Source organism: Equus przewalskii, chromosome 9, assembly GCF_037783145.1.
Source record: "Equus przewalskii isolate Varuska chromosome 9, EquPr2, whole genome shotgun sequence".
In the NCBI taxonomy this organism is placed as follows: Eukaryota; Metazoa; Chordata; class Mammalia; order Perissodactyla; family Equidae; genus Equus; species Equus przewalskii.
This window is the reverse complement of record NC_091839.1, coordinates 75,335,890-75,363,774: the sequence shown is the minus strand read 5'-3', so window position 1 is coordinate 75,363,774 and position 27,885 is coordinate 75,335,890. Positions and strand designations below refer to the sequence as shown.

General features: G+C 34.5%; 1 protein-coding gene across 2 annotated transcripts in view; it reads right to left on the bottom strand.

The window, feature by feature from the left end:
* LAMA2 (laminin subunit alpha 2) overlaps positions 1-27,885 on the bottom strand; it is a 542,322-nt gene that overhangs the window by 276,179 nt on the left and 238,258 nt on the right. For both annotated transcript variants that reach the window (XM_070557039.1, XM_070557040.1), the window contains exons 9-12: positions 27,721-27,820; positions 21,857-22,017; positions 8,789-8,929; positions 6,225-6,398 (exon numbers count right to left, since the gene is read on the bottom strand). In XM_070557039.1, coding sequence (XP_070413140.1) covers positions 6,225-6,398; positions 8,789-8,929; positions 21,857-22,017; positions 27,721-27,820 — 576 coding nt within the window. The remainder of the gene's footprint in view (positions 1-6,224; positions 6,399-8,788; positions 8,930-21,856; positions 22,018-27,720; positions 27,821-27,885) is intronic.

Below are 27,885 nucleotides of genomic sequence, written 5' to 3'. Positions count from 1 at the left end.
TACATGGTCTGTCCTATCGTCATTGATAAAAATCAATGATCCATATATGCATGTCATATTTCCCTGCTACTTTTTCAGTTCCATTGATCTTTTTATCTATTTTCACATCAATGGCACTTTGTCTTAATTATGATATCTTTTTAAAATAAGTGCTAAGTCTTTATATCAGATGTTTTGATTAAAACCCCATCTCCAGCTTTCCTTGAGGATTTCCTTTGATCATTGTTGGCCCTTTGCTTTTCCACATAGGTTTAATCCTTGGTACTTTAATATTTATTGCTATTATAAAACGCTTCTTTTTAAAGTGTTTTTTATAACTGATTTTTGCTGATGGCAAGAAATACAGTTGACTTTTATACAATAATCAGGTCCCTTCTTGATTCACTTATTAATAATTTATCTTTTAAGTTCAAAAAGCAGATAATCATATCACTGACAAATGACAGTTTTATTTCTTCCGTTCTGATTTCTCTTTTATTTCTTATCTTACTGCCCTGTCCAGATCTTCCAGTACAACGTTAAATAAAAGCGTTCATGGTGAAGGTTTTTTCATGTTTGTGATCTGAAAGAATTCATCCAACATTTCATATTAAATATTGCTATTCATTTTTGTGTAGATACTCTTCATCATAAAGAAGTACCTTTCCAATCCTACTTTGCAAATCTTTTAAAACATCATGAATCATTATTTAATTTTATCTATTTATTTTTCTACATCTATTGAGATAATTGCTTTTTTCTCTCTCATTTAATCAGTCAATAAGACCAATTACTTAAACTGATTTTCTGATATTAAATCAACTTGAACTCCTATGATAAAAGTAAGTTGGGCGATTTAGTTTTACCATTTTTATGCATTATGGATTCAGATTGTCCATGCTCTGTTTAGGATGTCTGAACCTACTTTCACAAAGTCACATAAAATTACTTGTGGGATAATCCCCATTATTCTTTTCTAGAAAGTTTGTGTACAACTGAATTTTTTTTAGGTTTGAATAATATTGAACTCACCTGTAAAGAAATTAGACCTGGTGTCATCTTTATGGGAAGATTTTTTTGACTACTGAGTCAATTGCTTTAATGTTCATATGACTTTTCAGGTTTTTTTCCCTTGAGTCAGTTTTATTAATTTTCATTATTCTAGAAATTTACTTGTTTTTATAAGTAACTAAATTTATTGTGTATAAAGTTTTCATGATTTTTCTTACCTTTTTATTTTCTAAAGTAATTTTAGTAACGTCCCTATTTACACTTCTAAAATTGTTTGTGTGGAAATTTACCCACTTTTCTTTCTATTAATCTTGCAAGAGCTTTGTAATCCTTTTAAAAATAAGTTTTTGGATTTGTGGCCTCTCTATTGATATTGTTTTCTATTCCATTAATTTTCATTTATGTAAATTTCTATCTTTATTGTTTCCTTTCTTACACTTTCTTTTGGATAAGCTGCTCAAGCATGTCTATCCAGAAGCTAAATGCCTTACAAGAACTAATAAAAATAGTTGAATGAAAAGTGATTAATTGGAAAGGACGAGACACATCTGGACTCCAGTCTTAGCTCTATCTCTTTCTAGTTGGGATATACTAGTTTATTAGCTGATGATCTTGGTCATGTATCTTAACATAGATAAAAACAGAAATTCACCAGTAAGTTGAATATTTTAGTTAGCATGCTTTGTGCAGAATATGTATAACCATTACCTTACTTGATGTGACCAGTAAATTCTATCAGCATAGCTCTAGATTATGTTAGTTTTCTTGGCAATCATATTGCAAAGTGGAGTCACTGAAATTACTGTTAAGTAAACTCCTATATTTTTCTCATAAAATTGTGCTTAAACTGAACGTTCCCCTATTTAGTACTTGTTCAGTTGTTCAATTGTTAAAAACTGAACTTTGTCCCTATTGTATCTCATTATAAGGCACTGTAAACAGAACAATGCACATGAATATTAAAATCACCTTTTATATAATCATTTACAATATTAGAATCAGTGTTTTATAAATTTAATTAGGAAAAATATCAAGATAATATAATGACAAGGATAGATAAGATTAAGAGATTTTCCTGTTTGACCTGGAGTTGGGCTAACACTCTCTAGTAGACATTACCATAACTATGGGCGGTAAATGAGTTCTTGGCTTGTTTTGCTTTTTAATAAATACATTTCCTCTTTTACTCCTAATAATTTAGTCAGTTTATGCTAGGCTACTAATTTATTTTTTTTGGTACTACTCCATTATCAAATCATTCGTGATGGGATCTGATTTATGGAATAAAAATTCAATCACAGCTGATTTATCCTATTTACTTTTATGGCCATGCCATTCTCCACATATAAATACCTTCTTAATTATTCCATTTAATCCAAGACTTAAATCCGAGGAAGTTAAGGATGGGGGAGAGGGTTGGACTTTACTTTTGAATAATCTTGAGGCATGTGGAGCAAGGAAGTCATAAAGACAAATTACGTTGCTAAAAGAAGAGTGGATCATGCTTGTTAGTGAGTTTTTAAATTTTTTTAACCAAGATTGAAATCATCTTTCAACTCTCATTAAATCTCACTAGAGAGTCATTTCTGAGCAACCTAATCAAAACTATTTTTTGTTGTTCTTAAGTGTGTAGCATTAATCATAAAGTATTTGTTAAGCTCCTTTTATGTAAAGAGAACTACCCTGTCCTGTAAATCTCAGTCATCAATCTCCTTCAAATCCCCAGCTTTAACTTGGGATCTGACAGGCAGAATTGAAAGTCAAGCAAGCACAACAAAGAAGTACCAGAGATTGCTTTTAGAAGCCAGATGCTATTTTTTCAGCAGACTCATAATGTGCATCTTAAACTAGGCTATAGGTATTCTTGGCAACTATATGAAACAATTTAAAAGATTCTCTAAACTAGAAACAGAAAAAGGCAGCATAATGTTGCAGCAAGTAAACGTTATTTTTTAAAGAACAAATCACATAAGATTAATTTAACAGTGCTCAGACAGAATTTCAGACCTTAATGGTAGTGCAGGAACTGTGGACAGGCCAAGCCAGATTCTCAGGGAACTCCACAGACGCGAACAGAATTGCTTTTGCAAGCTGCAGTGACTATTCCAGACCACTAGGGTAACCTTAAGTAAATGACTATTTCAATGTTCCAGTAGCACTTGCTTTAGGAAAGGAGTAAATTATTCCAACTCTGAAATACGCAAACTGTTTCTGTTTCTGAATAGCTGTAGCCTGTAGCAAAGCAGCAGGATTCTTCGTCCCCAGCTCCTTCCTAGATCCAGGCTTAAACAAACGTCCCAAAGCCAAACATTAACGTTTGCCAAGCAATTTGAAAATGAAATGCTGTTTAGCAAGCCCTGTGGGTGCCTGAGTTAATGCTCTTTGACTGTCTAGAAGGGGTGGCAGGGGGGAGGATTAACATTTGATTGTGTTAATTGTGCTAAATCTTCAGTCACAAATGAGAAAAAAACATTTTCAAGATTGCTGTTGAGGAACTAACTCCTAGTTGACATGGTGGAAATTTTTTAAATGGGCAGTATAAAAATGCACTGTTTTTCTGGGCCTCGCTTACCATCCACATACACACTTAGATTCACTTAGGTATTCCTCATTACTCCAGAGAGGCACTGTAGTCAATAAAAATGTTTCTTCGGATACGAAGTACTCCTTTGCTAAATTGGCTAGCACTCTTGAGTTTGATTAGGATCAGGAGGACCTCTATGTTAGCAAAGCGAATTCCACGTGACAGCAGTTTTATTGTTTGGGGTTAGGTTCCTAAAAAGAGAAGGAAGAGCTTGTGGTATCTTCATTATCATGTAATATGCAGAGCACGTCTCCCTTCTGTTATAAGTAGCCTTATAAACAAGTGATTTGGAAAATGTTTGAAAATGAGTTATATAAATATTTAGGAAAAGCTAATAGCATCTCATAAATATTTTTTTAACTTATGAATTGACACTAAAAAAGCAGAGGAAAGATTACGTACCCACAGCCTCATGGATCTAAATGAAATTCAGTATCTAAGCAGATGCACCAGTTTCTTGATAGACTATTTCTGTCAGATTCTGGCAAAGGCTCTGATTCGAACAGCAATTACTGGTAAAGAATTTAGCCTCAACTATTTAGAAAAGTGGCTTTATTGAATTTATAAACAAGGCCCTGCAATTTTCCATTTCCTTAGCGAGAGAGTAAATCAACCAAGCTAAGCATGTCATCACGACTATAATTTACGTGATGTGACATGACAGTTAAGATGTACAGTGGTAATTTGTGAGAGTTTCAGTATTATTGTAGTATCAAAAATTTATATGGTTCAGTTATTAAGGCAAATTGTTTCATTCATACTGAGATATCTGACAGGAAACCACCAAGGGTTTCCACATTGCATTAAAAAATGTCTTCCATACAAACAATTTGCACACCCTGTTACCATTATTTTGTTCACTGAATGGGAACTGAAACACGGGCAAGCACAGCTTTTTGATGTGAAAAGGATCTGGGGGGGAATATGAAGTGGCTCGTTGTGGGTGGTTATAAGAAACCGTTCAGCCAGGATAAGGGAAGTTATCTTTGGGAACCAAGGCTATGAAGAGGATATCCAAATTCTTTCCTCTGATGTTATTTAATATCCCATTTGCTTGTTTTCCTTCTGTCAGTTTGATTTTCAGCCAACAGAAAGAAAAAGCTTATGACCAAAGAAGAAATGATGGAAAATATGGTAAAGAATATTCTATTATAAGCTACCCTTAAATAAATTTCACCATCATAAGAAAAATAACAACTCCAAAACTAACCCAGTTTTGACCCCGCTCTTCTCTGAACCCCTCAGAGCAGTAGAAAAAAGAAAAAAGACAGTTTATGTATGTATTTTTTTTTCTTGGCAGTATTAAGCTATAGGCATTCAAGTCTTATGTGCTATTTTATTCTTATTGGGAATATAAGAGGTTCCTAAATTGAATAGGATAGAATGACTTCTTGTTGCAAGGGGCCTTGCAAATAAAAGTTTAATTAGATTTTTATTACAGCTGTATAATTTTATGGAACATACACTCTCTCTTTTAAAATTCATATTCATTGAAAATGTGTTTTATTCATTTACACATTTTTCATAATAGCCTTTAGAAGACTGTTAAAAAGTAAGAAACTGGCCATGAATTAGTTTTTCAATCAGCTAAAACCACCAGTTCCCATTCACTGAGTAGCATACGAATTCCTAAATTTTTCTATCTCAATCCTCACACGCCATGCAAGAGAACCACTAACTATAAAAATATTTTTATTTGTTTAATCAATGAAGATTTCTTCAAAAGTAATAACACATTCTTACAGGTCGAAAGTAGGCTTAAATAGTATCAATTTGCTAAGGGATTTTTCTGTGACCGTCACAGTTTCTGCTGTGCTTAGATAATTTGTCAGCTGACAAGGTATTAATTTTCACAGAACAAGCAAGTTATTTTAGATTTAGAAGTTTTTTAGATTTAGAATCACTATACCAAATTTTCTTTCCAACAAATTATTAGGCAAAGTCAAATAAAATAAAATGATAAAAATCAAGGCACCCATCTAGGCAGAGTTAATCCAAAACGGGGGGTAAAAAGCGCCTGCATTTCTGAGACTGCTCCATTTGTTTATCTGTGTGTGTTTTTATGTGTGTGTGAGTGGGCTTTAAAATAAACATGTGCCTTCAATCTGGCACTTCTTTTAGGGTAACTTGCTTTCTGAGCTCCAGGAAATATGTTGTTTACATAAGCTTCCACGGCAAGCATTAAGTTAGGTATGTAATAAATTTCATTTCCAATTAACATTCACACAAGGTAGAAAAGTAGCTCTCTTGAATATCAGTTCTGAAGTGAAATAGAAATGGATGAAGAAAACTTCAGTAAGTATCGCATCGTAGACAGCTCTAGAAAAACAGCCGTTTCAAGTAAACACAGCAAAGTTTCTTCCACTATCTACAATTTGTTTTTCGAAAATATCCTAAAGGCTCCATTAATTTATTCGTTCATTCAAAAAGTTTACACAGAACACTAACTATGTATAGTTGTCTACTATGGGATGCCGTGGCCATGGGGCCTGGGAGAAATATCCAACTCCATCTGATTTAGTTGGTTCTGGCAATCCAATACAGTATATACTTGATCTTATCTTTCTCTAAAGAAATACTAAATAAAATCCATTCTCTTTATTGATCAGTTAAAGCAAAGCAGCAAGAAGCAAACGCCACATGGACTTACTTTATTTCCCAGGTAGGGAGCTGGGGCACTCCAGTAGTAGCTCTGGGGCAGGGCACGGCGGGCCTCCGAGCTGCTGATGCTGATCTGCTGAGGTGGATGTAAGTCACCCTGCCGGGGAGCCACGCGAATGTGGCCGGAGATGTCAGTCAGATACCAGCCACTCATGTCTTGTATCTGGAAGAAAACACACAATCATCATCACTGAGGAAAAAAAAAAAATCCATCAGTCTCTTTTGTCTTCCATATTCCTGTAGTGTCCATTTTTTGGAAATAAAAAAAAAATGATAAATATTTAGAAAAATATGTTGTGAATATCATTAAATTTATCATATGTACTCATTATAGGTGCTCGTTGTTTTTTTCTTGATGTTTCTAGGAGTTTGGATGGCAATATGAAATAATCTGTTTTTATTGAACCAATACTTTTGAAAAAAATTGATTCCAAATACCTCTTTCTCAAAAATATAAATTCATTCAAAATTACACAATGTGTATAATGTTATATAGGTTATCTTATAGCTGGACTTTGAATTTCATATTTTTCACTCCACCAGTAATTTCATTTTGTTCATGGAAAAGATTATTTCAGAAGGTGTTATACATGTATTTGTAAAGCAGAGGAAGAAAAGAAGTGAGATATGCCAGTGCCTGAAAGGTGGATTTTCATTCAGTATTTCCTCCTTTACCCATTTATTTTAATTTCAACTGTGAGGCTTAAGGACATTTAAATCCACAAGCCTGTTGCTGTGACCACAGCTCACAATACTGTACCTACTCCTGCTCATGAGGTCAGAAGTGCTATAGGGACTCATAGCCTAGATCCTTGGCCTGGAAAAGAAAGGAAACTCGAAGGAGGAACTAGAGAACACATGATGATTTGCTTTTCCATCTTATATTCCAGCCAGGGGCAGGTAGACAGCTACAATTCTAATTTAAACTGTCCTACCAAAATACTGGATACTAGTTTTGCAGCTACCAGGAGCCCACTAGCTGTGTGTGAGCTGTTTGGTGATGTGGGAGCGGGGAACAGAATGGTAACGGTGATGATACATAGAGGAAATATTTAAAAAAATTTCTTCATGTAGAGATCACTTGATTCCGCATCTCCCAAAGCTGTGGAATTGCTGGGACTGCCCTGCTCAAAAGAGAAAGACAGGCCAGGTAAAAACTTATTGGCTAGCTAGACAATAAGATATATATTACTTCCTTCTTGTCCCTTTCCAACATCACCTTCAGGCCATCTAAGACAGCACAGTGAGATTCAGAGGAAGTTCTTTCCAGAAGACTTTCTGAAATGAAAATATCAGTGGACCTAGTTTCGGAGAACCAAGGTTGAGTGCCACCTCTGCTCTCTGCTAACCATGAAACTTTGATCTATTAATGGAGCAGTCTGGGGGAGGGGGCGGGGGGAGTCTACAAACAAGAGGAGGAAGTTAGACTAGATGTCCGTTTGCTGCTGGTTCTATGCAATCTGCTCTGAAAACAACACAATTGATAAAGTATGTATAGATTCAAATTTAGACACAACAGTACAATCAGAAATTACACATAACCTTTCAGATCACTTAAGAGCAGTGCAGGCAGAGAAAAATATTTGATAATTGTGTTAAAGATTAGTTAGCTGATTAAAGTTGAAAGGAAGGGGTGTTGGGAAGATTGTTTATTGAAACAGAGATCTTTGTAAACACAAGCCTGATCACATCAGTCTCCTACTAAAATCCTTCAGTGACTTTTCAAGTATAAGAATCCAATTCTTGAGCACACTCAAGGCTATATGGTGTAGTTTTCCACGTCCCCTCTAGGCTTCTCTTTCTCCAGCCCATTTCCTGCCACTCTGCATTCTTAAGTGCTACCACACAGGCTATTTGAAATTCCCTGAAGTTCCCATTTTCCTCTCAGAGGTCTTCCAGGAGGAGACAGACCCCTGTCTGAAGAGCTGGAAAGGCATCAGGAGGGTGGTGGGCAGTGGAAGTGGGAAGGAAAAATGTTAATATTAGCGGAAGAAAAGCCCAATAACTACTAAAGGTAAGAATTTGAAACTTTTCAAATCACTTAAGAAGGAAGATGTTCAAATGTAGTGTCCCCTTTTAACAATGAAAGGGCCTGTGCAACATCAAATAGTTACTAAAGGCTGGTGGGTAATATGTACTATGTATATAGATAATAAAGAAGTCTTTCTTAACTTACATACCAATAACATTGGCGAATGGAATACGTAATTCTCCATATCATCAGCTGATGCTTTCTCTGTTGAATCGTCTGCCCTTGTGGCTAAAACAATATTAATTCCATTACTGCTTCACATACTAATCTTGGACCCTGAAAAGGCTAGTGTTTACTTATTCCAGGAGGATCCAGTGTACACATTGTTGCCAACAAAACTTTAAAGGCTTGGATCAGAGATACACAAATAGCATTTGAAAGAAAATTCCATCATTTCTTTGTGATAACTTGAAGTAGAAGCTCACTACAAGAAAAAAAATCTCCTTAAATTTCTTACAAAAGAATAACAATAGCAAGCAGGCCCGAGGAGCGGCACACAGAATTAAAAGGCTGTCGCTTACATTGCCATACGTCCAGTAGGAGCTCTGACATCGGTTTGAAACCCCCGAACAGAAACACTCGTCACAACCTTTATGATTATCCTCTTGCAAATTGAAGAAGCCGGATTTGCAGCGACTACAGTCTCCTCCTTCAACGTTCTCCTATAAATAGAGAGGTGCATTAGCAACAGAGATGCCCTTCAAAGTAAAGAATCATCTCTACTTCTGTTTAAGGAAAATATGAAGTGTATTTTATTCACTTTACCTCTCAAACATATATAAAGTAGAATGATGTTTTTAAAAATCTGCTCAAAAGCTCCTTATTAAGCTATATTCTTTTTAACCACATAGATGGGAAAGAATATTAGACACTACTGTACTAAAGGTTACAAGTTTGATCTTCATGTATGTCAAGGGCATAGAGTACACGTCATGATGATAAATACAGCAGTAAGTTAGACTGACTAAAATGGGGTCAGATTGGGTCACCATCCTCTGTTGTTGAACTACTTCCTCCTAGAACACATGATATGTGATAAAATTAAAGGCATTAAACTAATATGTGGCTGTATAATGGAACGTGGATATCACACAGATGGTAAAATACTTTTCATATTACACATTAAAAATACACACAGCTGAGGCAAGCATAAGAAGCAGACAGGTGGAGAAACTGGGGCAGACAGCCGCAGTATTTTCCTGATGAGACTAAGTAGAACAGGAAGAAAGTTTGCCCTGGTTCATTTTTCAGTGCTTCCTCTAACACATTGGTATAACCAGCTAATCATATGGTGACACTATGGGAAAAAATAATTCTTGTTCAGTGACTGCTCTCTAGGCTGATTTCATTAACCTAGTCTCAATATACTGAAAAATTATTTATTTATAGGCGGGGCTATAATGTGGACTCAGGTCAGGGAAAGCAGACTACATGACAAAAAAGTGGGGAGGGTGTAATCTCTCAATGTAAAGAATGGTCAATCTTGACTAATAACTTCTAAATGAAGGCTCCCTGCTTCCCAGGAAACAGATTCTCAATATCCCTACACCTGCATTTGCTCCACATTTTTCCTCTTCCTTGAATTCCCCTATTACCTCAATTCTGAAGCTTTCCTTTTCCTTAGAGAACTAACTTCTCTCCCAACTATATTCCCATAGCACTTTCTACACTACTCTATTATAACCACAAAAAAAGCCATCGCTGTATCTTCTAGGACTGTTCTCTCCAGCTATATAACCTATTCAGAGGTGGAAACCCTGTTTTAGTTCTCTTTATAGGACCAGAAAATGGCAGGGTTCCTGGGACAACATTGAGCACTCACCTAAGACAATTTTATTAAGTTTAAATGATCTCTTGGTGGTCGTGTTTTTCAGGCATAGTGAAGTGCTATGCACCTAGTAGATGTTTAATCAAAATATTTTGAGTAAACCAAGATTGGCAGAAGATGGGGATGATAAGATCTGAGAATATAAGAGGAAAAATAGAAGAGAGAGCACCATGAAAAAATAGAGAAATTTATAAGAATAAACAAATAAAGAGGTTCTCCTTGTATCTAAGAAAACAATTTACTTAAAGTTAACTTTTGACTCCATTTCTATGACTCACTCACAACTTCACCTCTATGTTGGTGGGAGCCTAAACAAAGGAGTGTCCTTAGGCGCATTTCACGTGTGAAACTTTAGCCTCCTGATAGGTACGCAAATTGAATGATTGCCACTGACATTCTTGCTAGTTTTTATTTCTAAGGTAGTTTCTGGATATTTCAAGATGATAAATAACAGCAAAGCTAGTCAAACTAATTTCAGACCTATGGTGACACATAAATTCCTAAAGCCCTGAAGTTGAGAGTGTCTTCAGAGGAGTATAGAGGCAGAAAAGATGAAACATACCTATAATTATAATTTAGCTTATCCACTGAGGACACAGCACAGCTGTTGTGGCCTCTGTGTTCTTCTGCGCTTGGTCTAATCTACTTCTCATTTACTCTAATTTGAATCCTTATAGTACCACTTTTTTGAGATTCAGGCTAAGTTCAACAATTAGACATTTTTAGACATTAGTTACATTTTCCTTAGCTCCGTTTTAGCCTGGTAGTATGACCCTGAAAAAATTATGATTAAATAATTGCAATACTCAATTTAATTTAATAATCTGAAGCAACACATTAGGGTAGAAATTCTCAGGAGTATAAAAATCCGTGGGTCAAGGTCCCTGTCTTTAAAAGCCAACATCTAGAGTTGGGTAAAAAGATACATTAACAATCAACCATAATGCATAGTGGAATACATTAAGTGCATCTCAGAAATAAGTTAAATTATGGGAACACAGAGGAGGAGGGACTGATTCCTGCTATGAAGGCTTGGGGAGACTTTCTGACCAGAGAGGACTTTGACCTAAATCATGAAGCATTGTTTAAAAATTCGACCTGTTAGATGAGATAGAATGAGAGGGTGATGTTAGCAGAGATCCTGGGAACAAGAAATAACGCAAAGGGTAGAAAGTTCATCCGTTACTTATTCTTTCAAAACAAATGCATCGAATACTTCCTCTGTGCTAGGCACTTCACTTGCTACTTGGGTTCCAGGGTCCCTGCTTTCAGATAATGAACCTGTAAGTTTACCCTAAGAGATATGGATCTTTCCCTTTAAGAACTGGTAAGTCATTAAAGGTTATTCAGCAGGGGAAAAGTCAACAGAACTATACTTGAGGCACTTAAGTTGGCATTAGCTGGTAAAATATCTATGAAATGTGAGACACTGGAACAAAGAAATCTTTCATTACTCTAGGGTGCAGTAAAGGGTAACTCAACAGGCTTGCAGTCTCCAAGCCTGCACATTCTGAATTGTAAAGACTGTCCCTTGATCAGCTCTTTGGAGATAATCTACAAGCCCTTGGAATATCCTGCCTGATAAGATTGGCTTTGTATATCTGGGGCCAGGGGTCACTCCAAATATTTTATGCTACCAATGTGATTTATGTGATTATGGTCTAGTTTTGTTAACGTGGGGCTTTGGGCCACGATGTATCAGTGTCGCCTCTGGGGGTACTGGAGACTGAGTGGTTAAGGTCAGTCATAGGGTTCTCCATATCTCCATGACTGACCCCCAGTAAAAACCCTGGACTCAAGACTTTGGTGAGCTTCCCTGGTTGGCAATACGTCATACATGTTGTTACACATTGTTGCTGGGAGAATTAAGTGGTATCGGCATGATTCTACTGGGAGAGGATAAGTGGAAGCTTGCACTTGGTCTCTCCTGGACTCTTCCTTGTGCACCTTTTGTCATTGCTAATTTTAATCTGTATCCTTTCACTAGAATAAACCACAAACATGAGTATAACAGCTCTACTGGGTCCCTGAGTCCTTCCAGTAAATCAGCGAAAATAAGGGTAGTCTTAGGGACATCCAACATACTATGGGAATGATGATAGGATGTCTACACCTATACAAACAGGTTAGCCAAGTGATAGTTCTGCTTTGTTTATTGTCACAAATCTTTGAGTCAAAATATTTTAGACTCTGTTATAGGTTCTCAAGCTTATCCTATTCTATCTCCCTGGGCCCAATTCACTCCGACCCTCTTCACAAATAATTTTCAACTCTTACAATGTTTGCATAGACGTTACATAAGATTGCACATCATGTCAGCTTAACACCACAACTTTAAGTTTCAAGACTCCTACTTCTTTACTCCCGAGTCTATACCATTCCTTTTCTTTAGTGCATGGTAGCTCCTAATCAGATTGAGCTGGATTCATTCAGTTGAAAAGTGCTTGGTTCTGATTTTTCTCAGGCTCTACCACAGACAACTAAATAGTAAATATGGTGGCTATAGAACCTACTTATATATCTTCCTTATGGCCTAGTTATCGGACCTTTCGAGGCTGGCAAGAAGATAAAGGATTAGGAAGAAAATATTTTTAGCTTGCTAGAACTCAGCTTTGTGGACAAGTCTCGACATGGAGAGAATTAGCTATATCATGTTCTACTTCCTTTTCCAACCTCTCTTGAGAAAATACATATTTAAGTACATATCTGAGTAATTTCTTGCTTAAGGATTGTTTTTCCAAAGTTTTATTTAAAAAATATTAGTTTTAAAACAGTGATTACTAGAGAATTTTTCAGTTTGACATTTAATATATTTTAGATATTTTAGCATGGCAAAATTCAAACAGAGAAGCATAGTGTTCCAGGACTTTTATAGCACCTCAAAGACATAAAGGTTCCCCACCTTCTAGAAGTTTGCTAATATACATGATCTTGGCAGCTTGGATCTCAGTTCTTTTTATGGGTTCCCAAGTGCATAACTGGTTTTTCAAAATTTCTCTGTGACTCAACCACTGTCATCCACGAAGCCGCCCTTCAATGTATTCCTGTTTCATTCTTGGAAGATCCTCTTGCTATGAATGGTCCAGTACTTAATTTTTTTGATTCTCAGCTTGAGAGCGAACCCTCTAAAGCAGAGGAATTTGTGGAAGTACTTTGAGAAATTTAATATTCTTTGCTATCAATATCAAATTATTAATAAATGTTCTTACATTATCTCACTGTTCCTTTATTCTCTACTATTATTTATTCATCAATTCATAGCTGAGATATTACATACAAGGCATTATACAAGATGCCAGAGGGAATATAAAAATGCCCTCAAGAGGATTGTTATCAAAGGAAGTAAGAGAGTGAACACATAAGTATAATTCAAGGTAGAAGTCTCTGCCCCAAGATGGGTGCTGAGTACATGCTGTGGGTCTGACACCAAGCTTATCACCAGTCCTCCATCCCCATGAAGAAAATACAAGACAGAAAAGCCAAAGGTCTGAGAGAAAAAGATGTATATCAGGTTTTCCTGATAGGATTAAAACAGGTTACTGCGGCACTGTCTTCTCCAATTGAAATGTTTTTAGATGTAAGAATGCCTACTAAGAGTTATTTATTAAAATAAATGCAAACAGTAAAACCAACATTTTGTTCTTTTCTTGACATTTGTATTATGAAGGTCTTCGAATGCAGAGATCAAACCTTATACTTTCTCACCATCCAACTCAATTTCTAAAGCACAGATGTGAATATAATTGATCCTAAATATCTAACGATGGCGAGAATTTGCAATTTCCAGCCTAAATGCTATTTTAGTCATTATGAGATTTCTCTCTCCTTTAGCTATTATTTCTATCACATTTTGGTACTGATAAACTTTAAAAGAGTTTTTAACCTATAATTTAATATTTTTTTAGAAATTATAACCATTTGTCTAAACAAAGTGAGGTCTAATCTATTCTCTCTCTATGTAGATTGAGCAGCTCTTGTCAATCCAGTAAATTCATTTTAACATTTTACTTATTTAAAGTCTGTTATTGATTCTTTCTAACTTACAAATTTAAGGGTCATTTTCACACCTAAGCCTATGAAATAGGTAATGTGCGGAATGCTCCAGACTTCCACTCTAGAGATTAATATTATTTTATATCACTATATTTTCTTAAAACCAAATAATATACTTTGTTCCTAAAACATTATTCTAATTGGTTGTATTAACAAAAATTAAATAGCAACTAATTGTCAATTATCTCTCCATTGTAAATTATTAATCCATATACTATTTTTATTCTCTTACATATTATGATAATAGAAGTGTCATTTCACTTTAGATCAGTGGTTCTCAATCTATTTTTCCTTATCATGCTCCTAAGGAGCCTCATCAGTCATTTTTTTCATAATCATCCCCACCATAAATTCAATATAATAGATATACTGTATGTACAGATGCATTGTGTGGATGTTTGCCTTATACATAAAATGAATATGATATATTTGCCCCTCAAGAACAAATTTTCATCCCCTTAGGGAGGAACGTATTTCCGTTGAACACATTTAGCTGAGTATCTAATTAGCTATGTCGTGGCCTCTTCTGCAAAGAAACTTTTAATGGCTGCCGTTTTTTTTTCTTTGGTATTCTTTTCCCCTAAAAGCAAAGTTGAATTAGAAAGATCTTACTAGTGTCTTTTTTTCTTGACATCAGACACCGTTGAGTCGACGTCAATTTCCTTTTTGCTATAGTTTCCTCAGTACAGTTTTTCTCTGGAGAAATAGAGCCACAGCAACTTCCCTGTATTCTCTCTCATGAAGCTACTCCTGATAAATTAGGTACAATGTCAGGAGGACGTGTTTAACTGTGACTGTTAGTCAACCGGGAATTCTATTGACGAAGTTACCAGGGATATCTCCAGTGACATTTAAGTTATTTTTTGTGATAATTGCTTCAGAAATTTCACAGTCATGTTTGTTTTTTGGGGTGTTTGTAGTCAAGTACTGATTTTCCTTTCTTACAGCCTTCATTCTAATGCATCCTAGCGTTAAAAGAAGTTACCAAAAGAAGGATGATTAGCTAATTAGCAGTATTTGTTGAGCATACTGTTCCAAGGCTAAAAATTAAATAGTTGGTGGGTTAGAAAGGCAGAGAAGGAAATAAAAGAAAATTAGTTCTCACTTTTCATAAGCTTCGCTTTCAATATTAAAAAATTCATTAACATAATATTTTTGAACTGTAGCTGTTGCAGTAGACAAATTCCTGCCCACACTTTTTATGCTAAAAATTGTCCATCTGTAATTTAGACTCGAGATCAAATACATAAGATGAATGTGTTTTGTAGAAATGCCCAAAGGTCAAGCCTAACAAGTTAATGAGGTGATCATTCCTGTACATAAGTGGAAAAGAGGAGGAAAATCCAAAACCAATAAAAATGTTAGCACACGCCATAAAGATCTTATCAGGGAAAAGGGTGGAAACGTATCTCTACTAGTAAAACAGCAATATAGATAAACAAAAAAAAGCAATCCATCAGGGATTTATGATTATACTTTACATTTGCACAAGGCTTCAAGCTTATAATTACACCTATTGAGAGTTAGGCAAGAAAGATTTAATATCATCACTTTACAGATTAAGAAATGCGAATCAGACAGTTTAAGCAACTGTCAAAGCTTCACAATTTTTTAGTTTTCTTCCTTCATTCTTTTTCATGTATGAGTCATATATTATCTTCTTATTGTTCAATGCTGAAGAAAACATATAGGATCCATGTCATCACTGAGGTGAGATAGACATTAAACAGGATTATAAATTGTGAAAAGATCATAAAAGAAAAGAAAAAGGTGTTAACAAGTTTATCATGGCAGGAGAATGATTTATATTGGGGGATTCAGGAGAGCTTTGCTGAGAAAGTGGAGCTGTGCCTTGAAAGATGCCTAGATCAGCAAAGAGAGAGGGCCAGAGGTGAGGTTTTCCCAGGAGTCTGAATAGAATCTGTAAAATTCCAGAGTTAGAAAGAGCTTGGTGACTCAAGGAATTTAAGCAAGGCTGGAAGATAGTGCCTGAAGCTCAAGAACATTCTGGAGCGTTAAGCCAAGGTCAGCTCACATAATCTTGTGGGCCAATAAAGACTTAATGCAAAGGGAAATAAAAAACCCAAAGCAAAACAAGACGAAAACACAGAATTTGATTTCTGGTCTTTTACTTTGCTATTTATCTTTCTATTTTCAGACTTCATTAAAAATAAAAGCACACGTTCCTACCTAGATCAACGTCAATTTATATTATTGATCAGAGCTTGCAATCCAACTGACTTTGAATGGTTAACATGACACCAAATTTCAAGAGCCAATTTCTAGTATGTGAAACTTAAAATATATACCAAGAGTCAGAATAGAATTTACATTCGATTGACTTGTCATACATTTGTAATTGGCTTGCCTCTTATAATTCACAAGAAGATAAAGATTCGCAATAACAAAAAAATTAGTAAATATTTTTGTGTCTTGAGCTAGTATTGCTTTCATATTTTAAAATATAATGAGGATGATGTTCATTAATATCATTGTCTAGACAAGGATGTAACAGAAAATCTTTTGGGTAAAGATGATAGTAGTTGATATTGTATTAAGAATGTTAGTTACCTCTTTTTAAATCAGGAAATCGTTCCTTCAATTAAACAAATTTTAAATTTGGAATTATTTTCAAGCGCCATAAAAGTACATATAATATGACAACTGTCTATTACTCACAACCTAGAGGTAAAAAACGTTAACATTTTTTCTTGTGCGTTTCAGATATATTTTTAAAGGAATAATACTTAGGCACACCTGGATCTCACTTCACTTCCATTCTAGTCCCTTCCCGCTTTCTCTAGAGTTAACTACTCTTCTGAAACTAGTACACATCATATCAGTATATTCAAAATTTTAAAATTTATATATGTGTATCCACACAATATAAAATTGTTTCATGTTTCATAACTTTACATAAATGATAATATTATGGCATTTGTTTTCTTCACTTTGCTTGAAGTTTCTGAAATTGATCAATGTTTATACACGTGGACCTATTTCACTCACTTGAACTATTTCTTGTATCAGACTACGGGAATATACTACACTTTATTTTTCTTACTGATTTATGAATATTTAGATTTTTAAATTTTCATCATAACAAGTAAGTCTACGTTGAACACCTTTCATATACTTCTTTCTGTATCTTGTACGAGTTTCTTTAGGGTAAATGTCTAGATGTGGAGTTGCTGACTATCACGGTTCCAATATCTGAATGACACTGAATGATGCCATGTTGCCCTCCTAAGATTGTGGGGCTAATTCAATCTAATAACAGCAGTAGAAAGCATTTCCATTTCTCCAGATTTTCCCAGCAACTGGTTTTATCAGCTATCTCTTCATTTAAAATTTTATTTTATGTTCAATAATCTTTTAAAAAATTATCTCCACTTTAAAATATTTATTTCTGGATATCATAGAGTTGTTGTTGTTATTCTAAATATTTTCATTACATTTTCTAATCGGTTATCACTGGTATAGAAATGCTATTGCTTTTTATAGACTGAGTCTTATATTCTGTAATCCGGTAGAACTCCAGCTTCAATATTCTTCTTACCGAGCGTATACATCATTAAACAGCTCTTTCAGTGAAGTTGGGCTGTGAGTGATAGACATAATAATCTAATATTTGTCTCTAGTTTTAATATTTTTCTCTCTGTCCTGACTGGTGGACAGATTTTCTACTATGAGCCCTGGTGGTGGATATCTTTTATATATTCTTCAAACTGAGGATGTATAATTTTCTTTAATTCTTCGTAACTCTTTTCTCCTTTATTATTCCTTGAATATTGTTTCTCCCCAGCTTCATCTAATCTCCTCTTTGGCTACTCCTGCTAAATTTATGTTGACCTTTATCATTCTATCAGCCATCTCATTCTATCAGCTGCTTTGCATCCCCTATTTTTATTTCTTTACCTCCCTATGTCAATTTACAGGTAATGGCCTCAGATCTGTATTTCTGATTCTCTATCCAGCAGTTTCTAATCTTTTGTTCAACCCATTCACTGAATTTTAAATTTTAACAGCTATATATATTTTTTTATTGTAGAATTAAGTTACATTGACTTCTTTTCCAAACACTTATTTTTTTATTTTAATATAGGGCTCTATTTTGTATTTTTTCCTATTTTTCTTTTTTATTCTTTTATGTTCTAATCATATTTTTATGATTATACATTTTCTACATCTTTTTATTTCTCTGAATGATATAATAAAATGATTAACATATTTTTATGTTTACGCAATATCTTTCAGACTATCCCATTCTTTCTAGTTCTTAGTGTACAAATATTCTGATTTTTGAGGCTTCTGATTTCCTTTTGTAGCTACTTTCCTTTTGTACAGGTACCCTTTTATGCTGAACTCATTGTCAGTTGAGGCTGTACTTTCTTTCCTTTGGGAATACTATTTGCCTGACTCGAAGAATTCTAGAACATAAAGGGAGAAAAAACTGACCCCCTTCCCCCGTGGCACACAGGTTTGGGGGTTTGATTCCTCACAGCACACCAGTTTTCCCTCATCTAGAGCCCCAAGGGAAAGAGGAAATTTTCTAGCTGCCACTCCCAGCTCGCAGGTGGAATTTTCTACTGCCTGTTCCACTGTCAGGGAGCATTTCTACAGTTTGTGATTAAGTGAATTCCGTTCCAATTTCCTCTGTGAGTATAAATCCTAGTGTCAAGTCCTAGAGAGGCCATTAAAACTCCAAACTTTAACCTCCATCTCAGGACTAAGAACAACCTTCCACCCCCAACCCCATGACCTTAGTTGCTCAGTTTTGCTTGAGCTTAAACTTGAATTAAATTTCCCTCTTTGGTTTGACATCTAGGAATTTTCCTTTCTTTCCTGAATTAACATGATTATAAATTTATCTGCTCTGTTTTATCCAGTATACTTATATTTGAAATGGTAGAAATGGGAAACGTAGCACCCACTTTTCGCAGTATGGCATTTTAGCAGGACGTCAGTCACTTAGAATTTACAATAGAAATAAATTTAGGCCCAAGACTTCATGACAAAGTGCTTCCTTAAAAGGACTGCATACTTCAGTAAGTAAGATATTTCTTTCTAATGAAAGTTATGAAAAACTGTTCTATGTTATAGTGTAAGGGAATAAATGTGCAAATGCTTCCTTGTTAATATGCATTGTAGAGATGAACTCTTATACAGATATCATTTTATTTGAATTTAAGTCTCAAGTATGTTAGCTTCTCAGTATAATTTTGCTTGTTAAATAGCTTTTTGATCCATGTTGTTTTCAGTAATCAACTGATGCACCTATGTCACATCACGTTTTTGCGAAGCATAATGAGTTATCACATTTCTCTCTACCTTAGGAAATGTCTTTTCAGTATTTAAATTGCATGCATATTTTGTTGGAACACTGGGTATTTATTATTCTTATAAACAGGAGGCTATAGGTACATAATCACAGTACATTACATGCACATATATTGTGATATAATTCATTAGCTGTATGCATATAATTCGTCATTTTTATATTATGTAGATACTTAATGAAACTTGTTTTCTGCAAGTTTTTATCCTAAGAACATTTAGTTTGCAAGAGCTTATGGTCATTTATTTAAGATAGCACACAGTTAAAGTGCACTTTTTTGTGAGGCTATTTAGTTAATTTTTCATTCTCTCATGATTTTGTGATTGTGTTTTAATTGTGTAGAGCTTCCAGAGTCTTCATAGGGGGCATCCTTCTTCTCAGGATTGTAATCATTCCTGGGACAACACTGAGGCAGATGCAGGGCAGGCAGTAGCTCAAGGAGATTTCCCCCGGAGCTCTGCTAAGGGCTACTCCTGTTCTAGCCTTTCTCACTATATTTACCAAAGACACTGAACGAAACCAGGCCTGCCTCCCTCCCTCACTGGTGACTCTGTCCTTGTAAATACCAAGCATCTGCACAGTATGAAAGATAAGTGTTTAAAAACATTCCCTATCTTTTTTCCCAGTTTGATTTCCTATATTCTAGAGACTTGGGAGTTTTCGCTTCCATTTTAAGTACAGCTTTGCCTGTCCTTTATTTGAACAGTGATAAAGGTTAGAGATTTCTGCTGTGGAGTTTTGGAAAAGAAATAAAGCACACACATGATACGTTTTATTAAATATTAGAGAAGATGTACTAGGAGCCTGTAGCCTTGCCCAAAAGACATCCAGGATGAAGAGGGGAGGCATCTCTCAACAAGGCGTCTCCCACAGACAGCTACCCTGCCGTGGTCCACCAGAGCAATTTTTCACTTCAAATAATATTGGAATGAAATGTACTAGATCCAGAAATTTTACCATGTTCCGGTCCATGACATCTTTTTACCGTGGATTGCGGACTTACTGCCTGATTATGTAGACAAGTGTTTTATTGTTTCAGTCGTTCAGAATAGGTACCCAGCTTACCCTTGATAAAACATATACCTCTTATGTAACTATTATAATATTTAGCCTGATATTTCAGACATCACTGTCCCAGTAAATATACATTTAACATTAATACTAATATTTACTTCTTCCATTATGCTTTAGTGTTTGTATACACATGCATACATACAACAACTGTAAGCAGGTAATTTGTAGCTGCCTAGATAAGGCTAAAGAATTAATAAAGGAAAGATTCTTAATAAGGTTCCATCTATGATTGAGAACAAAGACAAAAAATTAGTAACATTAATTTTTACATCAGTAGGGCATGCTAACTTTTGCAATGCAGTGTTCATTCTATTAGTTAATGTAGCTAACACTGCTCTGAACATTTTGGAACTGATTCCTATAACTAAAGGAAATCAGTTTTATCATTTTAGAAGTGTGCCTGCCTCCGTGTTTCCTCTACGTGCATAAGCTGCAGGTGTAATGCAGCCCTTGGTGATAACATGATGGGCAATCGGCTGAATGTGTACAACAACTAAAGTTGCATTTCTGAAAGTACTCTTGGGAGGAAATACTGAGCCTTTAATCAATTCACTAGGGCTTCTTACATTTTTGTTAACTAAACAGTAGAATGAAGATAGTATTTTCAAATATGGTATACTCATATGGTATCTGAGTTCAAACTTCAGAAGATTATTTAAAAATCCAGAATGAGGGGTCAGCCCTGTGGTGTAACAATTAAGTTCATGCTCTCCGCTTTGGCGGCCCAGGGTTCATGGGTTCAGATCCCATGTGTGGACCCACACACTGTTCTTCAAGCATGCTGTGGCAGGCAGCCCTGAGCTAACATCTGTTGCCAATCTTCCTCTTTTTGCTTGAAGAACATTGTTGCTGAGCTATCATCTGTGCCAAACTTCCTCACCAAAAAGAAAAAAAAAATCCAGGATGAAGCCCTTGACAGAATTATTCTCAAAATTAGATACAATTAGATAGTAGATTTGAGTGTACAGTAGTTTTAAAAGGTTCCTATTTTTAGTGCTATATATTTTTAAACTAACAGACTAGATAGGTAATGGGGGAAAAGTGTTTTTGCTATAAAATGACAGTTTCTTAAGATGACTTGTCTTCTGTGCATTTGTAGGTTTTTAGACAAATGGCAGGTGTCTTGCTGCAATGAACCTGGTTCTTAAGACACTTATAGGAGTGCCACATCTAGAACAGACAGTGGATATTTACAGGAGAAGTTATAATTGCTTAGTGCCAGCAGATATAACAGGGAAGCCAAGGAAAATGACCTTTTGTCCTAACAGTGGGACTTTACTGGAATAAACAATGTACCTTGCAGGTACAGGGTCCAAAACAAGGGTCCTCGTTTGTGCTCCCTGCCCCACTGCAGTTGCAGGGTTTGCAGTCTGGATAGCCAAAGTAGCCCCGGGCACAGCGGTCGCAGCTCACCCCTCGGAAGCCAGGCTTGCAGTGACAGGAGCCAGGTGCCAGACCTAGAAGGTGAGAGATAAGTATCAACATTTTTAAAACAAATATGTAATTTAGTTTCTAAGTTTTTAATTATAGTAAGCTTTAACATTCTACTTTAATAAAAAATTTAGTTTCTTGGTGGACGTCAATAAAGAAAAGTTAAAACCAAACGACGTAGGGTTTAATTAGAACCTGGCTATGATTGGCTAACATGGTGTCTTCTAAGAATCTTTAAAAATATTGAGAATGAAAAAAAAGAGAAAATCTCAAAGAATCTACCAAAACTAAGGCTACGGAAAAACTGCTACAATGATCAAGGAGTAATTTCCATAACTCAGACTGATAACACTGGATTAAAAATAAGCACAGGGTCAGCTCCAGTGGCCTAGTGCTTAAGTTCGTCATGCTCCATTTCAGCAGCCAGGATTCGGTTCCAGGGTGTGGACCTACACCACTCATCAGTGGCCATGCTGTGGTGGCAGCTCACATACAAAGTACAGGAAGATTGGTAACAGATGTTAGCTCAGGGCAAATCTTCCTCAGCAAAAAAGTAAATAAATAAAATAAGCAGAAATCTGTGCATGCCTGTTGGCTCATAAGCTCCTGAGACCATCGCAAGATGGAAAAGTGCTTTGGGAGTAAAAATATACTACTTAAAAATTTAACAACAATAATCTAAGTACAACATCACTGAGTACGATAAAGACGAAGAGTGTTCATGGGAATGGATATTTTAGGGATAAAAGAAACAGAGGAGGGAAATGAAAGTAGTTTAAATTTACTTTTTCTTTTTAAATAGAGAAATGCAAAAGGCAGTATTTATTCTTGTCTTCGATTAGAGAAATGGAAAAAATGCAGTGTTAATGAATATAAGCTACTGACCTTTGAAATCTGAAAAAATATAAGAGCAAGTCAGTAAAATATAGTCCACTCAAAAAAGGGAAGGAAGGGAAAAAAAAGCAAGGGAAGATTGTGGTGAGAAAGCGTCAAACAGAACAACAGAAAGGGTGTCAAACATACAGATCGACCACACACAGATGAGTTACACAGTCTCACTGTTCTTATTAAAAATATGTGCATGTAATGTTCACAAGAAATACACAAAATGACAAGAAATATTAAAAATAAAAGAATGTAAATATACTTCGGGAAAATATATAGAAAAGTAAAAACAGTTGTAGTAATATTAATAAAGGCCAAAGTAGAATTCAACTAACATAGATCCTATAAGACAAGCTCTCATTTCACATTGATAAAGATATAATTAAAAAGTACAATTTAAGTTATTATGCTTATGCTCTAAATCGGCACTGAATATAAGTACAAAAATACAGAGACAACAAAAGATACTGGAAATCAAAGAAAAATTGTCCACAAATCAATGGCTGATAATGACATTAACCTATCCACTTTAAATATTACAGATGAATTAGAAAAAAAAAGACAGAAAATTTGAGTAATCTAATAAAGTTGAATTATATATTATATGGCATACAAATATTTATTGTAGCTTATTATTAACTAGTCCACAAAATGTCCAATTTCTCAAAGCAGAAATTATCCAAGCCTTGTTTTCTAAGCATAAATTACTACTTCTATATTTGTAACAAATACCATAATAAATTAGGTTTAAATTAAGTATGAATATCAAACATGATAATAGAATTTTATACAAAATTCAACCACTCCAAAAATTAATAAATATTTCTCTTTTATAACTCTTGGCTTAAGGAGAAAAATCAAGACTTCAATTGCAGATTAAATAGTTTTCTAAATAAAATACAACAGCAGTGAGAAAGGAAGATAGCAATGATTATAGGATATAGAAAAACTGTAGTCAAAAGTAAAATTTTAGGCTTAAGTACGCCCATTAATTTCAAAAAATAACGTAAATAAATTAAAATTTAATTCACAAAATTTAAAAAAAAAAGAGAAAACAAAATGAACCCCACAGGAAAGAAGGGAGAGTTGAAAAATAAACAAAAGGAAAAGCAAGTAAAGAAGAGAACCTTAAGCAAAAGTAGTATCAGGAGAGAACCAAGGATCAAAGAGTGACCGCAAAAATGGTTTAGCAACAGCTAATTTTTACAAAATGTTTTCAAAGTTTGAATCTCTTATGGGGCATATAAAAAATAGAGCACTACACATAATTCAGTTCATGAAGCAAGTAAAAACTTGATATCAAAATCTAACAAAGATTACCCTAAATAAGCATAACAGCTAACACACAAATAGCACTTATTTTATGCTAGGCATTATACCTAGCGTTAACACTACACATGGGCTAATTCTTTTAATACTTAAAACATCAAGATGATGTAGGCACTATTATGTTTCCCATTTCACAGATGAGGAAACCAAGGCAGAGAGAAATGAAGTGATTGGCCAAGGCAGCACTGTTGGCACAACCAATTTAACATATGAACCCAGATGACAAAATCCTAAATAGAATAAACACCAAACTGAATCTTACAGTACATTAAAAGAACCTTCCATGATGACCAACAAGATTTTATTCTGGTAATATAAATATTGTTTAATATTCATAAGTTGATTGTTTTACATAACATGTTCATAGGTCAAATGGAAAAGAAATCTGATCATTTCAACAAAGGTTGTAAAAGTATTCCAAAAAGTTAACATTTACTTCTAATGTTAAAATTTCCAGACAGTGGGACTAAGTGTAGATGTACTCCATGTAATAATCATGTCTATCTCAATGTCTGTTTCTGGAAATACTGTGAATTAGATGTCCAAAGACCCTTGTTCAGAATGCCTGACAATACAGGATAAAATTAAAGAAACGGATAGATAGATAGAATGATTGTGCTGGTATGAGACAAGGAAATTCTTGTAGATCAGAAACTACAAAAAAATGACATTCTAAAGGAATAAGTTAGCTCTTAAGCTAGTGTCTTTCCTGGAGTTGACTGATTCTGATTAGCTAGACTAGGACATGGAGCATGGTTTTAAGGAACAAAAGACAAATTCTAGGTAACTACTCAGGTTAGGAGGTCATATCAGAGAACTTTATAAGGCTCCTGAAAGGAGAAACTAGGAAATACACGCATGAGAACACACACACACATTCACAATCATGAAATACACAAGAAAACAAGGCCCCACTGAGTAAGAGTCAGCACAAAAATCAAAGTGCAGAATCAGTCTCCTATAGATAATGGAGAGTGCTCCTAGGAGGTACAGAATAAGAAATAAATATATTTAATAAGTTTAAAGAAAAAATTATACGAATTTAACTATATTAGATGAACCTAAAAGAGACTACGGGAAAAACAAGATAGAAAGTTCCTTTGTAAAATATACTAAAGTAAGTTTCAGATTGATTAAGAAATTAAGTATCATAAAGTAAAAATCAGAAAAATTAAGAAAATAAATACATTCGTCTGATCTTGGGAGAGAGGACAGCTTTAGAATGATAAAGATATGGAAGAAATTGAATAGAAAAATACTAATGTATATAATAATCTTAGCATAATGTCACTATTATAGCTAAAGATGTTTATCTGAATTGTAATAGGTGATTATATAAAATTTGTTTCATGTATTAAAAATTCTTATCGATAATGAAACACAAACAAATTCTGGAACTTGTTCATAACAAATATGACATACTATTATTGTTTTTAATATTTAAAGAGCTCTTACAAATCTATGGGGGAAAAAACACCTTACACCAAAGGTAATCATTTCTCTAGTAATCAGGTTAATGCCAATGAGATACTGGAATATCGTTTCTCACTCTCTGGTTAGTCATAGTGACTAAGGAAGTCCAAAGCATTAGGCTACATCTTAGGCTTTTTCCTAAAGAGAACATCACACCAAACATGAAGATAAAAATATATTATGGGTATGTGCCCAATTTTGGAACTCAAGTTTATATTGAATAATGTATATCTAATTATAATATTATAAATTTTGATTATTGCATTTCAATTTTAAAATTAGAAGAATTAATTATTGGTATAGAACCAAATATAACTGTACAATCACTTAAAAGATAAAGATGCAACTGACAGACATATTCAAGTGGGTTGGAAGATCAGTGGAGAGTGTAGGGATGGTTTTTTCTCAGCTGGCATAGTAGGACCTCAAAAGATCGAGTCTAAATTTAATGGATCATGAAATAAGAGATTTAAGCTTTTATTTAACATGATAAAGATACTATAGAAGCAATACATAATAAAAATGTATGAATGGTGGAGAGAAGGAAGGAGGCAGTGTGAATGAAAGATTCCTTCGTCTTTCAAGATGGAGAGTCAAAAGCAAAATTTATTGGAGATGAAAAATACTAAAAATATTATTTAGACGATAAGTTCTTTCAAAAGAACTTAACAGGAGAAGAGGCTAAATGTGATTAAATTTTAAAATGAAACTGAGGTGAATAGGTTGAAGAGGACACTACTGCAATTTATTTTATTCCCTTTCCTACTGTTAAACTTTCATTTTACTACGTATTTTTTTATGATAATTGAAAATATTTATATTCAAATATCTTCATTAAAGCATTGGTTGCAATAATCAAAATTAGAAACAATCTTACATAAAATTGAGTGGGTAAATAAATTATGGTAACTCATATAGTAATGTATGATTTAGGTGCTGTGTCAATAATAGTATTTATGCTGAATTGCCACAGCACTGTATATTTATTTTTCTACTTTTCTATTTTTTATCACTTTTTCAACAATGATATACTTAACATTTTAAAAGTATGGGAGAAAGTTAAATGACATTACAGAAAATAATGCTATTTAGTTATTACTATAAAAACATAAGAGCCTAAGAAATGAAAAATTAACTCAATAATTCACCATTTGAATATTAAAATAAGTTTTTTAATCTTTTCAGATTTAAGGCTATAGGCTTTAAATTGATAATCCTAAAGTTTTATCAAGACAGCAGGTAAAACTGTGCCAAAGAAATATTGCCTCTCCTTTAATTTGAAAGTCACTGGGGGGAAAACATATATGGCAGCCATGATTTATTTTAGTCTTTCCTAAGAAGAGAAGACTCCACTCTTAGATATATAAGGAAACTGTTCCAGATACCTTCTGTGAATTTTCTACTTAACCTTGGCAAGCAACTCTTCTGGAAGTAACTCCTCAGTCCTTTACATCAAAGAGTTACTTTGGCCATTGATTCCTTTCTGTTTGGAGTTCATCAGGAATTTCAATCTTCAATGCAAGTATTTGGCTTAAATTAGTGTCAGACTCTTTCCCTTCATTAACTCATGACCGCTACCTTTTTTAGGCTTTCATGTACACTTTTTTGCTTTCCATATTATTGACTACATCTCAGTCTGTGGTCTCTGTTCGCTCCTCCCCTTGTGGCACACACATCTCTCAATGAATGCTGTCATTTCACACTAGAAACCATAAAAACTACAAAACTAATAAATATTAAGACATAAAAAAATTACATACACTACAGATTTGTGATTGACCAGAAAACATATATATATATTCACAGATATGTAAATATGTATATACATATATATATGAGGCAAAACAAATTATTCAACTCTTTTAGCTTTTAAGGCATTATACTTAAACATGAAGTTAATTATTTAGATGAATAAAAAATTGCTTCCTAGAAGGAACATTGATAGATATAAGAATAAATTTTCAAGTGAGTGAAATTTACTGCCAAATGTTCTCCTTTCAGTTGTCCTTTTATCACAACAATGGCCTGTCCCAAGCTCTCACCTCGTCGAGCATGTTTCTCATCCTTGACACAGACTTCATTTAAGGAACCAACTGGATCACAGTGGCATGGCTGGCACGGTCTGGGATAATTTGGAGATACCTAATGAAAATATTAAAATGCTTTTATTCAAGTGTAAGGAAAACACCAATATTTTTCAATTCAGT